Raw genomic sequence first — 12,978 nt, 5'->3', positions numbered from 1 at the left:
AGTCCTCTGAAACTGGTTGTTCTTCTGCTTCTGTTTTATCTCCTGGGAAGATAAAACCACAACAGACCAACAAACAATGAAAACCAACCAACCAACCAAAATCCAGCCAGCACAAACAAACCCACCCAACAACCCAACCAAACAAAAAAACAAACAACAAAAAACCACCCAACAAAACAGCCCCACATGTTGGGTGATTTGAATTTGCTTTAATTGTATTCCACTAGTAAACTATTATTGCAAAGGCTTATTTCTGGTCTTTGATGTTCACCTGACCTTCTCCCAGAATATTAATTTGCAACAATAGTCTTGAGAATTTATTCTTCAACCTGTTCTTTACATTAATAACCTTATGGTTCTTGGAAATGTTTGAAAACAAGTTACAAAATGGTCATGAACTGGCAAAAATGTTTCCTACTGAGGTGCTCCATTGCTGTACTGTGAGTCTGAGGAAGAGAAGACTCTGGGACCTTATAGCTTCCTTCCAATACCTGAAGGAATCCTATAGGAGGGCTGGAGAGAGACTTTTCATAAGGGTGTCTAATGTTAGGACAAGGGGGAATGGTTTGAAGCTGGTAGATTTAGACTGGATCTTATGTCTCTGGAACAGGCTGTCCAGGGAGGTTGGGGACGCCTCCTCCCTGGGGATGTTCAAGGCTAGGTTAGATGAGGCCTTGAGCAGCTGAGCCTAGCTGAGAGTTGTCTCTGTCTATGGCAGGAAAGTTGGAGTAGATGATCTTTAAGGCCTCTTCTAACCTAAGCCATTCTATGATTCTGTGTCACTGGGGACACATAACACTGCATTTAAAAAAAAAAATAATTATTTTTTCTTCCAAGTTCCCAGAACAGATTTTGCGGCTTTGGCTCATTTTGCTTTCCAGTCAACAGGCTAATCCCTTTTAACAATGTCTCGAATGCAGTAGGTGTTGCTTGGCTTTCAAAAGATGGAATTCTTCTCTCTCTTGCAAGGAGTTATCCTTGTGTCTTGGCTGACACATGCTGAAATGCTCTGTGTGAGCTGACATCTGGGTATACAGCTGTAGAGAAGGGTGATCTGTAGCATTGTGTTTTGTTCCCTGTCCTGCAGAGGAAACTGTACAGCCATAACTGTCATAAAAAAGTGTTGTCACTTTAGCATTCTTAATAATATTAAAGGAGCAAAGTTTTCTTTAAAAAGCATAATGTTCTCTTTGTGGACAGGGTTGCTGTTGCTTTTTGTACAAATATAAAATTTTTGTTTGAAATGGGGGAAGGAAAAAGAGACGTAACCTTACTTGAGTAAAAGTTCTGTGTTCTAAAATCCAGATGTGAACCTGATACATCCCAAACAGCAGAAGGCTTGCGAATTACTGCAGGCAGGGGTTCATTAATCTCCCAAACTGGAGATCTGAAATTCGTGAAAAAGAAAAAAAGGATCATTTGAGGAAGATATTTCTTGTATCTTATGTTACAAACATAACTTTAAGGAAGTGATAGCTTTATCAATTGAAAAGTTTAAGGTCTAACTTTCATGTAGCTTCAATGGAAAGAAATTGCTTGGGGAGGGGTTGTGTGTGTTTTGTTCTCTTTTAAATCTAATTGTCTCCCTCTGCTGTCATTAAAATAATGGTAAAAAAGAATTTCAGAAAGGTTCATATTCTTTGGTTTTCCTTTCCTTAAATATGTCTCCTGAAAGGTGGTAACATTTTCTGGTGTGTCTTTAGAATTACTAGGATTCAATTTTCAGTTTTTCAGGCTTTGCTTGTCTTGAGTCTCTCCTGGCTCATAAAGCCAAGACTTTAGACAGCTAGTCTGTCTTTCTCTGTTTAGAGTTCTTGGTGCTCCTAAGTGCTGCAGCATGAAGATAACTGAGGAATGCTTTCTTTGGTGCTTCTGATTTGTTTTGTTCATATAAGCCCAGTAAGAACCAAACAACTGAATGAGCATGCAAGAGCAGTGACATGTCAGAGGCAAGACTGATAAATAGTTGATGTAATGACTCTAGTTACTCACAGGTACTGCATTAGCCCCTTCTGACCTGTTTCTAATACAAGCTTTATGTATCAGAACAGAATATTTCAGGAGTGGGGAATTTAATTTTCTGTTCCACAGCTAAGAATTGCATGCAGTGTTGCTAGGTTTTTCTGTATTCCTGGAAACTGTGGCTAGAATGTATTTTATACATTATTGTAATATGCATTTATAAAACCGATTACTAGTTTAGCAATATGCTCTGAAGCTGCTTGTTTTAGAAATGGCACATCCTGATGATTTTGATGCTCTCACATATTTTGCGTGATACACAGACATGCATTTCAGCACGCTGTTGCAGTTTAACAAAAATCAGTTATGCTTCTATTAAAAAACCAGTAATATTTAAAGCTTTGTGATATTGCTGATTGCCTTTCACCACTCCTATTTATAGTTTGTAATTACAGTGAATTGTGTATTGTCCCGAAATACTGTGTTGCTAAGAATCTAATTTTTTGGGTCCAGATTATAAAACGTGGAATAGTATTTTCAATGTTTGTAGATCAAGTGCTGCTCAGAAGAGGGGATACAATTTTGATAGGTCTTTTTGGGTGCTGAACTCCTGGCTGGTAAGCATCACCTACACAGAGTGATATTTTGGCCTTTGTGTCCATTTTGTTCCCTGTTACAGAGGTCCCAGATGGCATCACTGGACACTTCCAGTCCCTCAAAAAATGCTGGAACACTTTGTCCCCTGCAAGTCATGCCTTTACTAGGACTATTGGTATAACTGCAGGGTTTTTTCATTGGCATGTTGTGTGTTGGTCTTCCCTTTTTTCAGAGTGATGTAGAATATACTGCATTTATATATTCTTTTCTTTTCACAGTTTCATAGAAGAATTTATAAAGGAATCCCACTACAGTTCAGAGGACAAGTCTGGTCTTTACTACTTGATGTCCCTAAAATGAAAGAAGAAATGAAAGACTTTTACACAGTGAGTTTATAGAATTTCCATTAATATTAATTAAAAAAAAATCAGATAGTAAGACTACAGGCTTTATTAAGCTTTTATTGTCATACAGTGTTCTGAAAAAACCAAGTGGATTAGAAATGGAATTGAATTCTACTGCTTGTTTTATCCAGGAAAAAAGCTGTGTATTGAAAAGCACTTCCCCATCCTTTTTTTTTTTTTCTTTGGTTCTATAATTCATGTAATTAATTTGGTCTTCTTTCCGTTTCTTTTCCTATCCTCATATACATGCAAAAGCCCATCTAAAAGCAAAGCAAACCAAAATAAAAATGCCTGTCATGGTAAGACAGAAACCTCTGAAACTAAAGCTCTTTGATAAATGTCTATTAAGGAAGCTTCTTGTTAGCTGAATATCAGTAAGAAGAATTCCAGTATTCTGGAGGAGATGAAGGTTGGTGCCTTAATCTTTGAAAAACCAGAATAAGCTGGCTCTCTTTCTGCCATCCCATCTCCAAGAGAGGCATAGATACCCCTTACAAAGCACTGCGTGGTTAGTTGATGGTGTCCTTGGAGGTACAACTGATGACAGGATATTAACCTCACAAAATTCTCCATTCTCCAGGCATAAATTAATCACTTAAGCATATGTCCTATGTAGAACATACAGAAAATAAGCTATGTGATACACCCCTAGCCTCCATCCTCACCCTAAAAAACAGTTAAAGCCAACTCTGAATTACTGTGGTTATGTTGCTTTACATTTTTTTGTACTTAACTCTACTTTTTCTGTGGGTGTGAATACAGCTGATGTCCCTCAGAGATAAACTTCAGACTTAAGAGTAGAGAGTAAGCTTCATATGCAGGCTGGGAAGAGAGGCAGAAGGGGAAAGGAGTCCTTCAAAACTGTCTTTTTCTCTCTGTCTATCCCTAAAGGATTATAGGGAGAATTTAGGTAACAGAAAGGCAAGTTAATATCGTGGAGTGTATGAATTTTCACTGTTTAAGTGTTCACTGTTTTTGAAAGAAATAATGTCCAGAGTTTCAGGGAAATGCCTTGCTTATTTGATTTTGGCGTTTTCTAATAGAGCTTTTTTGGACCTGAGACTTTGTGTCTCGAGTAGACAAAGAATCTTGTATGGTCATGAAAGAAGACTGATGTTTGCATTGCTGTCACCTATATTTTGATGTCTTCTTCATAAATTATTTATTGCTCTTTAGTCTGACAGGCCACTCTTTGTATTATATTTAGTTTAACTGTGTAATTAAGACTGGTGGCATATCCCAAAGAGATAAAACAGAGTTCTTGCTGAATAATGTAGTTGCAGGAAAGAAGAGTGATTAAAACTAGAAGCCTTTAAAATAGGTGAATTAATCTGCAGCAATGATTAACGCCATCTAGTGCTCAGGGCAAACCAAAAAGATGTTTGGCGTTCACATACAGAAGTAGAAAGAGTTCCTTCCAGCATTGTCCTAGCTTGTTTATTTGAGACAAGTTCGTTTTACTGCTCTCCATGTCCCATTTCCTGAGGTGATATTAACACTCCTCATTACAAATATCACTTACAAATAGCACACCTTAAAATTGGAAGCAAAATATGTGCTTTTGCTGTAAATCAAAGAGCTTCTTTCAAATCTCTGTGCAGGGCAATTACTGGTTGTTAATCTTCTGTCCTTTCCATTTCTCAGACTCTAGGTGCCTTTTCTTTTCTCTCACACTACAGGCTTCCATGATAGCAAGGACTCAGGGTGCTTCTTTTTCCATATTCCAGCAAAGTATAGGCTCTGGGTCCTTATGCTACCTTAAAACTACAAATTTTCACTTGTTTTCGTTTTGTTAGACAAATCTTTCTTGCTGTTAGTACTTTAAATTACACTGAAAAAAAGCTGAGATTGTGGATAGCATTGTTGTGCTGTGAATTGGTTCAGTGACTTACTGGTAATTCATGAGGTGCCTGAAGCTTCTGGCTGTATTCAACAGACTGAGAAAAGGTGACTGTTCCCTATTTAATGCTTATATTTTGGTTATTGTTGTCTTTAGACCTTTTTACTTTCTTGAAAACAGAATCTGTAGAGTTCTGCCTTTTGACTGTCTGTGGTATCTTCTGATAATGCCTACTCATTTTGAAAATAACGTGTTGAGACCAGTTGAAAATGTTTTGTAAACTCACCTTTTAGGGTGAGAAGTGAGAATGGATGAATGAATGTCAAGAGAAAGGTACTGAAAGTGTGAAAAATAAGGTGGAAATCTAACCTGTGCAGGCTTCCTAAGTATTCAATTGCAAAATTGGGTTTAATTATAAAACATTCAAGCCAGTGTTTAAGTAGAGGTATTCTACCACTAAATGCAATCAGAACAGAAAGAGGAAATTACTAGAGAAATGCCCATTATCTGTACTTACATAATAACTGGCAACTATGTAGCTATTAATTCTGCTTAGAGAAAAAGGCAGGGAAATTATGAAAACCACACTAAATCATTTGCTAAAAGTCCAGTCTGCTGCACTTGCATCTCAGGTTCCTGTTCCTGAGTAGTAAAATTCACTTTCTGTCTTTTTCCAGTGATATGCCTACCTGAGAATAGCAGTTAGAAATTTGAAATGCTGAAACATAGCCTTGAATATGGGTGTCACAAAATGTATGCCATGGGATTGATCTTTTTACATCTCTACTCTGTGAATGTGTCTGACTGTAGAATTTGCATATGTGGAGTTTGGAAGTTAAAATTATTGTCTTGTGAATTACTATTCTATATTAGGTGTTTGAAATCATGAGATGGCAAATACTTCTATACAGTTGTAGAGTCAGGCAGGTTCACAATTTCAAACTCCTGTTCTTTACTGTTTTGCCAGAAATTGAAGTGTCAAGCACGAGGGTCTTCGCCAGATATTAGGCAAATTGATCTTGATGTAAATCGAACATACAGAGATCACATAATGTTTCGAGACAGATACGGCGTGAAGTAAGTAAATTAAAAGGCTTTATTTTGCTTGGTTTCAAAACTGGCTTCTGATCTGCCTCAAGCCTCTTTAACTTCAGCAAGCACACTGAATGGAAGCTCCCGACTTTGAAAGCAGGATTGGCTACGTGCAATGATGTAATTACTGTTACTGCTATAAAACCAGATCGGCACTTCCAACCAACTAGTTTTTCTTCAGTGTGAGGTGGTCTGTAGCATTCCAAAGAAAACCATTTCTAAACTGTTCTCGTCTTGTTTCATATGTAATAAAAAGGTCTCAGATATTGTAAATATGAAAGCATGGGAATTCCAAGCTAGTAAGAATGAAGATTTATTACTCAATTGTTTTATTTAACTGGATAGTTGCAAACCCAAAATTATGCTTTACATCTTTAATAACTCTTTCCTTCCCAGGGATTTTACCCTCCCTTTGGATTTTGTATTCCTCTTCTCCTAGTATCTAATTCAGAAGCAAATAAAGAAGCATTTTATATGTGAGCATTTAGTTGTTTACAAATGTAGGCTTTAATGCTTTTGGATTTCTTCAGTATTTTTTTTTACTGTCATTGGATGACAAATATTAGGCAGCTGTCATCTTTAAAAATGCTTAATAGTGCTTAATAAGTGGCAATACAAACATCAGTATTGTTGCTAGCTTGCGGCATCAGCACCCTGCTGAGATGAAGTGAGTATTTTTTCGTTCTGTGACTGTATTCATTTTTTAATCTCTTTTTCTTTCCAAGGCAGATTCTACAGTGGTCTGCTGTTTTCAAAAAGCAATATTCAGAGCTGTGGACAATAAACTAAACATTTTTCTTATATGATTATTCTAAGTGTTTTGTGGGCAAATTCTGAATATGGGGAATTTCTCTGATGGCTGCCACATGAGATGGAGTACAAAGCTAAAATTCCCAAGCTGAGGGCTCTTCTGTGCAGCCACTCTAGTTGAGATACATTTACGTAGAGCTGTCTGCACTCAAACTCATGTGCCTTACCTCTCAGTAGTACTGACACAGTGCCATGCTCAAATGACTGTGTGGCTTTTGGGCCTCAGTTTTTAGCAGAAGCTCACTACCTCATCAGTTTGGGGTTAACACCAGCAGAGCCACCCCCAGTCCCTGTGGCTGTGTTGTAAGCATGACCTCAGAGTCCACAAGAAAGCCTCTGGCTGAATAAAGCGATTTCACACTGGGGATAGGTCTTGGAATTACTGTACATATATTTTGCATTTTCAGTGATGCCTTGATGAAAAATTCATATTTTATTTCATATAGTAATGAAATAAACTCCCCTGTGTAAATTAATAATTTGTTTGACTTTTAAGTAGACTGTCTGTTTTTGAGGGTTCATTCTTTTATAGGTCTTTAGTGGTATCATTTAGTGTACTAAAATTGCCACTATTTGATGTATCTTCCTGTGAATGAGATGAAGCTCTTCAGTTTCATGTGGTCAGCTGTAGATGCAGAATGTTCCCATGTATGTTTGGGACCTCTGAGTTTGTCCTTGTAAAATAAGACTCCATCTTAGTATCTAGTACTGTAGGTTATCCTTCACTTTGGTTACTGAAGAATGGCTAAGCTTCAGTTCTGCAGGAGGACACACAAAAATGACATCATCTACATGTTTTGGTAAAATTTTCCAAGTATGAATCCTCCTCCCAAAGAAATCATGCAGCCTTTATCTTACGCATTTTTTTTTAACCTGTAAGTATCTTTTTCTATACATTTGATAAGTGACAAGCAAAAGGAAGAGGACAGTAGGTAAAACGCATCAGTTAAATTTTCGCAGCTTTAGTTGTAGATGAAAATAGGCATTGAGGTTTCCAAATTATCTCCCCAACAAATCACAAAAAGTAGGTATGAGTTTAAAAATTCATGATGAGAGCTTTCCACCATTACTTTGATAACTCAGTTTGAGAAGAGCAGAGTTTTGTTTTGATGGGGTTTGGTGATGGGTTTTTTTATCTCACTGCCTTACTGCCTTCGTAAGTTAGACTGCTTTTACAGAAAGTAAAGATCTTATACAAAGCTCTTTGTAACTAACTCTGAAGTGCATGGAGATCAGTTCACTCTGGAGGACTGAGCACAGGATGCCAAGTCAGAATTGATACTGTTTTGCTTTAGCTTGACCCTAGCAACCACTAAAGCAGTCATTAATTTGAGTGCCAAGATTAAGACACCTCGGTGGTATTTCAACACTTCTTCATCTCTGCTTAGAATTAGTAACAGCTGCTAGTGTCTGCAAGCACAAAAATCAGGTCTGGGGGTGTTTAAAGCTTGGCATTCAGAGTAAATCAGTGTTGAAATGTAGCCCATCCTATGTTTCACTTTACCTTACTGTAAAAATTGTGATCTGACACTATTGTCTTCTCAAAGTATTTTTTTCTGTATTTTTTGAAACATTTCAACACACAAAAGAGAAATTTTCAAAATATAAGTTGCCTTTTTAAATTAGAAGTGCCTATCATTGTAAAGTGTACTTTATCTGGTTCTTAAACTGGGGAAAGAGGTTTTCAAAACATAGGGTCAGTGCTTTTATGTTTGTGTGTTTTTACAAAAGACAACGTTGTAGTGTTTTCCTTTTCTGCTTTTATTTCTCCAGGCAGCAATCTTTATTCCATGTTTTAGCTGCATATTCCATATATAATACGGTAAGTTGTGTACCCTTCACACTTAAATATGGTTTCTTTGAGCTTGTCATAAGATAATAACCTGCAATACTGTATCTTCTTTCTCCCTAAAAGAAGATTCAAAGAAACATTTCAGAGACCTTTGAAAGTGCACAGAAACAAATTATTTCATAGAATCATAGAATGACTTGGGTTGGAAGGGACCTCCAGGGTCATCTAGTCCAACCACCCTGCAATGAGCAGGGACATCCTCTGCTAGATCAGGTTGCTCAGAGCCTTGTCCAGCCTGACCTTGAATATCTCCAGGGATGGGGACTCAATTACCTCCCTGAGCAAACCACCCTCGTGGTGAAGAACTTGATCCTAACATCCAATCTAAATCTACTCTTCTCTAATTTCAAACCATTGCCACTCATCCTGTCACTTGTAGGCCCCATTGTAGGCCACTGTTTTTGAGCTGAATTTAAAATAAAGTATCTTGCTTATAAGTATCTTATTGGATAGACTGAACTACAAGTTGACTGAAACCAAGTATTGTGTCTAATCAGAAAAATGAGTTTGATTTGTGCTGTCCTGGAGTTTTATACTAATATTTCCCCTTCCTCCTCCCTCATCCCCTCCCCAATTATATTCTGTATCTCCCATTCTTTTGAATGATGGGAAGGAAAGACCACTGCGGAAAGATGCATGTTGGAGTAAATGGGAATATTTCATAATCTGGAGAGTTCTAACAAATGGAAAATGGTTTTAAAGGTTGCAGCTTCTCTAGTTAACCCTCAGTCTTGGCTGCAGTCCTGGGTGAGGAGTGCATACAGTGGGATTTCTAGACTACCATGAGGGTTAGAAACTTGGGTATTTTGTAATGTCTTTTGACTACAAGGTAAAAATAGAAGAAACAAATGCCATCATGTCTTTTGTCTGTGGTTTTAATGCACTGTTCCCTCCTTGATTGTGCCCATTTGGTGCATTTTTGTACATCTTTCATTTTATATCCATCAGCAGTGCCCTAGAATTCAATGTAGAAATAAGTTAAGAAGAAAGTGAAATTAAACAATTATTCTAATCTAAGTACCACTCAAAGTTGTAGGAAATGTATCCCTTCTGTCCTGTTTCATTTTCTGTCTCCTCAAAATTGCTGTCCTGAAAAAGAATTTACATGGCTGGAATTTATTGTCTTTCGTTTGTTATTTTGTCTTAAGCTGTTCTTGTAAGCAGCTGTATCACACTGAGAGATAAAACCATGCAAGGACCCTGGTATATGCCCTATAGAACACTGGACCAGTATTTTCAAGTCATGTGAAAAAGATTGTTCAAAATCAGCTGCTGAAGTGTAATGATGGGAACACTTCAGTGAGGCTTTTATTTTGTACTTCTGCTGTTGCATTCTTCCCCTTAATATGTAGCAGTTCCTATTCTTTGGTTTTATCTCTGCAACAAAGTTCTTGTAAACCTGAAAAAACTTAGTCAACAAATAAGTCATTGTCCTTACAAATACTTACTAGTGAGGTTATCTGAGCAGTTAAATGGTGCTGACAGTTGGTCTCTGCCATAAAAGTAAAATTTGATAGCAGAAGAAGTACTCAAGTTCAGTTTTGCAACAACTGAACATTTTTTCTTTGGGTTTATTACTTGTGCTAGCTGCGAGCTGCTAAAGTTCAGCAGGTTTACGGGTCAGTCTTGAATCCTGTGGTTGTCAGATGGTGACCTGACTGTCAAATGAAGTGAAGCAAGACCCCCTTCTCCAAAAGAAACACAAATTACAATGAAATGAAAACACATCCATTCTGAGAATAAGATGATAGTTACTTGAAATTATTAGTACTGACAAGGATTTTGTGCACTAGTAGAGTTCTAATGAATAATCAAGACTCTCGGTTTACTTTTCAGTTGTGGAGTTATGCATCATCCCTTGTATCTATCAATATTTTAAATCATAGAATCATTTTGGTTAGAAAATACCTCTAAGATCATCAAGTTGACCTAACACCAGCATGTCCATTAAACCATGTCTCAAAGTGCTGTGTCCACACATTTTTTTAATACCTCCAGTGATAGTGATTCCACCACCTCCCCAGGCATCCTATTCCAAGGCCTGACCACTCTTCAGTAAAGAAATTTTTCAGTAAAGAAATTTTTCCTAATACCCATTCTAAACCTCCCCTGGCACAATTTCAGACCATTTCCTCTCATTCTCTCACTTGATACTAGGGAGAAGAGACCAACACCCACCTCACTCCAACATCCTTTCAAAGAGTTGTAGAAAGTGATAAGGTGTCCCTTCTGCCTCCTTTTCTCCAGACTAATTAATCCAAGTTCCCTCAGGCACTCCTCATAAGATCTGTTCTCCAGACCCTTCACCAGCTTTGTTACTGTTCTCTGGACATGCTTCAGCAACTTGATGTCTTTCTTGTGGTGAGGGGCCCAAAACTGGACACAGTATTGAAGATGTGGCCTCAACAGTGCTGAGTACAGGGGGACAATGCTTAAATTTTAATGTGTTTGGTGGCGTCATAATTAGGGAACTTAGATCATCAGGACAGGCATCCTCTAATCCTCCACTAGCTCTAGAAAAAAACCCTAAGAGCTCATGGTTTTAAGGCTTTGTTTTCAGCATTGTAATACTTTTGCTGTCTGATTTTCAGGAAGTTGGATACTGTCAGGGAATGAGCCACATCACAGCATTACTCCTTATGTACATGAATGAAGAAGATGCCTTCTGGGCCTTGGTGAAGCTTCTTTCTGGTCCAAAGCATGCTATGCATGGTATGAAGTTTCATGTTGCTTAGTATATATTAGGTTTCAAACTGCAAATAAATGTAAATAATTTGAATTTGGAACTACACTGTTCTGTCTGTAAAGGCAAACTAAGACATAAGTGGAGCTTTATATTGGGGGGTTATTGGATGTTACTGAAGCTCTCACCTATAATAGTAAGTAATTGTTTTTATATGTGATATCTTTCAAATAATTCTTAATGAAAATTGGATGGTTTCCTTTCCTCGTAATGGTTTTTCTTTCCTCTTAATCTCAGGGAAGGTAACAAATTGGAAGCTGGTTCTGTAGACATCCATATAGCAAGAAAATAGTAATGTAAACCTGACACTAAACCAATATGGTTTAGTTCCTTTTCCCTGCTTAAGAGTTTCTCATACAGTGATAACTTCCATCCCTGGCTTTTCAGTGTTCCTGGATGTTCCCCATCCCCAAGATGAAGTGCTAGTTAGTTATTTTTCCATTTACACTTCTGCAAAGCTGTTGCCCTTCAAAGTAAATAAAAGTGCAATCTAACTTGAGGATCAGTGTCTCAAGGGAAATTTGGAATTCATCAAATGCTTTACACAATCACACCAACTAAAAGAATCTTATGGAAAATATATGGAGTTATTAATAATCAAGAGCTCTGCAACTACAACTGTGCAAATACAACCACCTAGAATTCTGTGCTCCTCAAAGGTCGTAGTAAATTTTAAGTGTTTTGAGGATGAAGCCTAAATGAACTCATTATATACCAAGTCAGTTGATCTGGTTTTGAGAACTTTGCACAGGTGTGGCTGCCTTTTTAAGATGCTGTGGAGTGCTGAACAGGATTTAAAAACTTGTTCTAGACTTTGTCTTACTGCTTTGTCTATGCCAAAAATGTGATGCTAATGGAGAGAAGCCACTGCAAATTTCTCAGGCTGAGTTTTGTAGCCATCATTTTAACTTTCTGTGGTGAAGAAGAGGGTTCATCTGGTAGCTGCTGATGGACTTACTCAGGCAGATACGTCCTTTTTGTAGGTATGGGACTTAGTGCACTGCCTGTGTAACTGTTACTGAATACTCTATTCAAACCTCCCTCTCTTCCTCCTTCATTCCCTCCTTGCCATGGCTAGTTACAGAGCACACATCTGTTAAGTGATTAGAGGGAAAGCATGAGCTTTGAGTAGCCCAAGGCCAGGTAAGTTTCCCCACAGGGTGTACGAACCATTGTGCCACAGGCTTATACACACTGAAACTGTCTTGGCAACATCTGTAACATCTGTTTAAAAATAGAGTTTATGCCACAGTGCAGCATTAAAGTATGGAAGGGAAATTTGAAAACTGGCTTAGCTGTTGTAATCTAACTTCTTCTGCATCCTCCTTTGGTGAAAGCAGTTTCATGCAGTTTGCCAGCTCTTTAAATCTAATTTAAAATTGCCGATATTCATGAAGGAAAACTTTTGTAATTACATTTGATGCCACTCACCATCAGATGGCTCTCTGAAATGAGCATCTCTCTGTGGAAATTATCAGGCTAGGCTGAGTAATTCAAATAGAATCATATTGACAGAAGTCAGTGGTTAAAAGTTCTTCCCTAGAATCAAGGATTTTCATCTGTTTTTCTCTTCTACCTGGGATCTGGGAACATGGAATGATTTTTGTGTGCAACCCCTGTGTCCCAGATACATAACCAGACTAATTTCTAGCATGACACCCCTTGAAATCATTTGACC

At 37.7% G+C, this 12,978-nt stretch overlaps 1 protein-coding gene across 2 annotated transcripts in view; it reads left to right on the top strand.

Annotated features, from left to right (window-relative positions):
* USP6NL (USP6 N-terminal like) overlaps positions 1-12,978 on the top strand; it is a 110,625-nt gene that overhangs the window by 73,900 nt on the left and 23,747 nt on the right. For both annotated transcript variants that reach the window (XM_054399645.1, XM_054399646.1), the window contains exons 6-9: positions 2,838-2,945; positions 5,771-5,880; positions 8,479-8,527; positions 11,149-11,269. In XM_054399645.1, coding sequence (XP_054255620.1) covers positions 2,838-2,945; positions 5,771-5,880; positions 8,479-8,527; positions 11,149-11,269 — 388 coding nt within the window. The remainder of the gene's footprint in view (positions 1-2,837; positions 2,946-5,770; positions 5,881-8,478; positions 8,528-11,148; positions 11,270-12,978) is intronic.

The sequence above is a fragment of the Indicator indicator genome, chromosome 3, assembly GCF_027791375.1.
Source record: "Indicator indicator isolate 239-I01 chromosome 3, UM_Iind_1.1, whole genome shotgun sequence".
In the NCBI taxonomy this organism is placed as follows: Eukaryota; Metazoa; Chordata; class Aves; order Piciformes; family Indicatoridae; genus Indicator; species Indicator indicator.
This window is presented reverse-complemented; position numbering and strand designations above follow the sequence as displayed.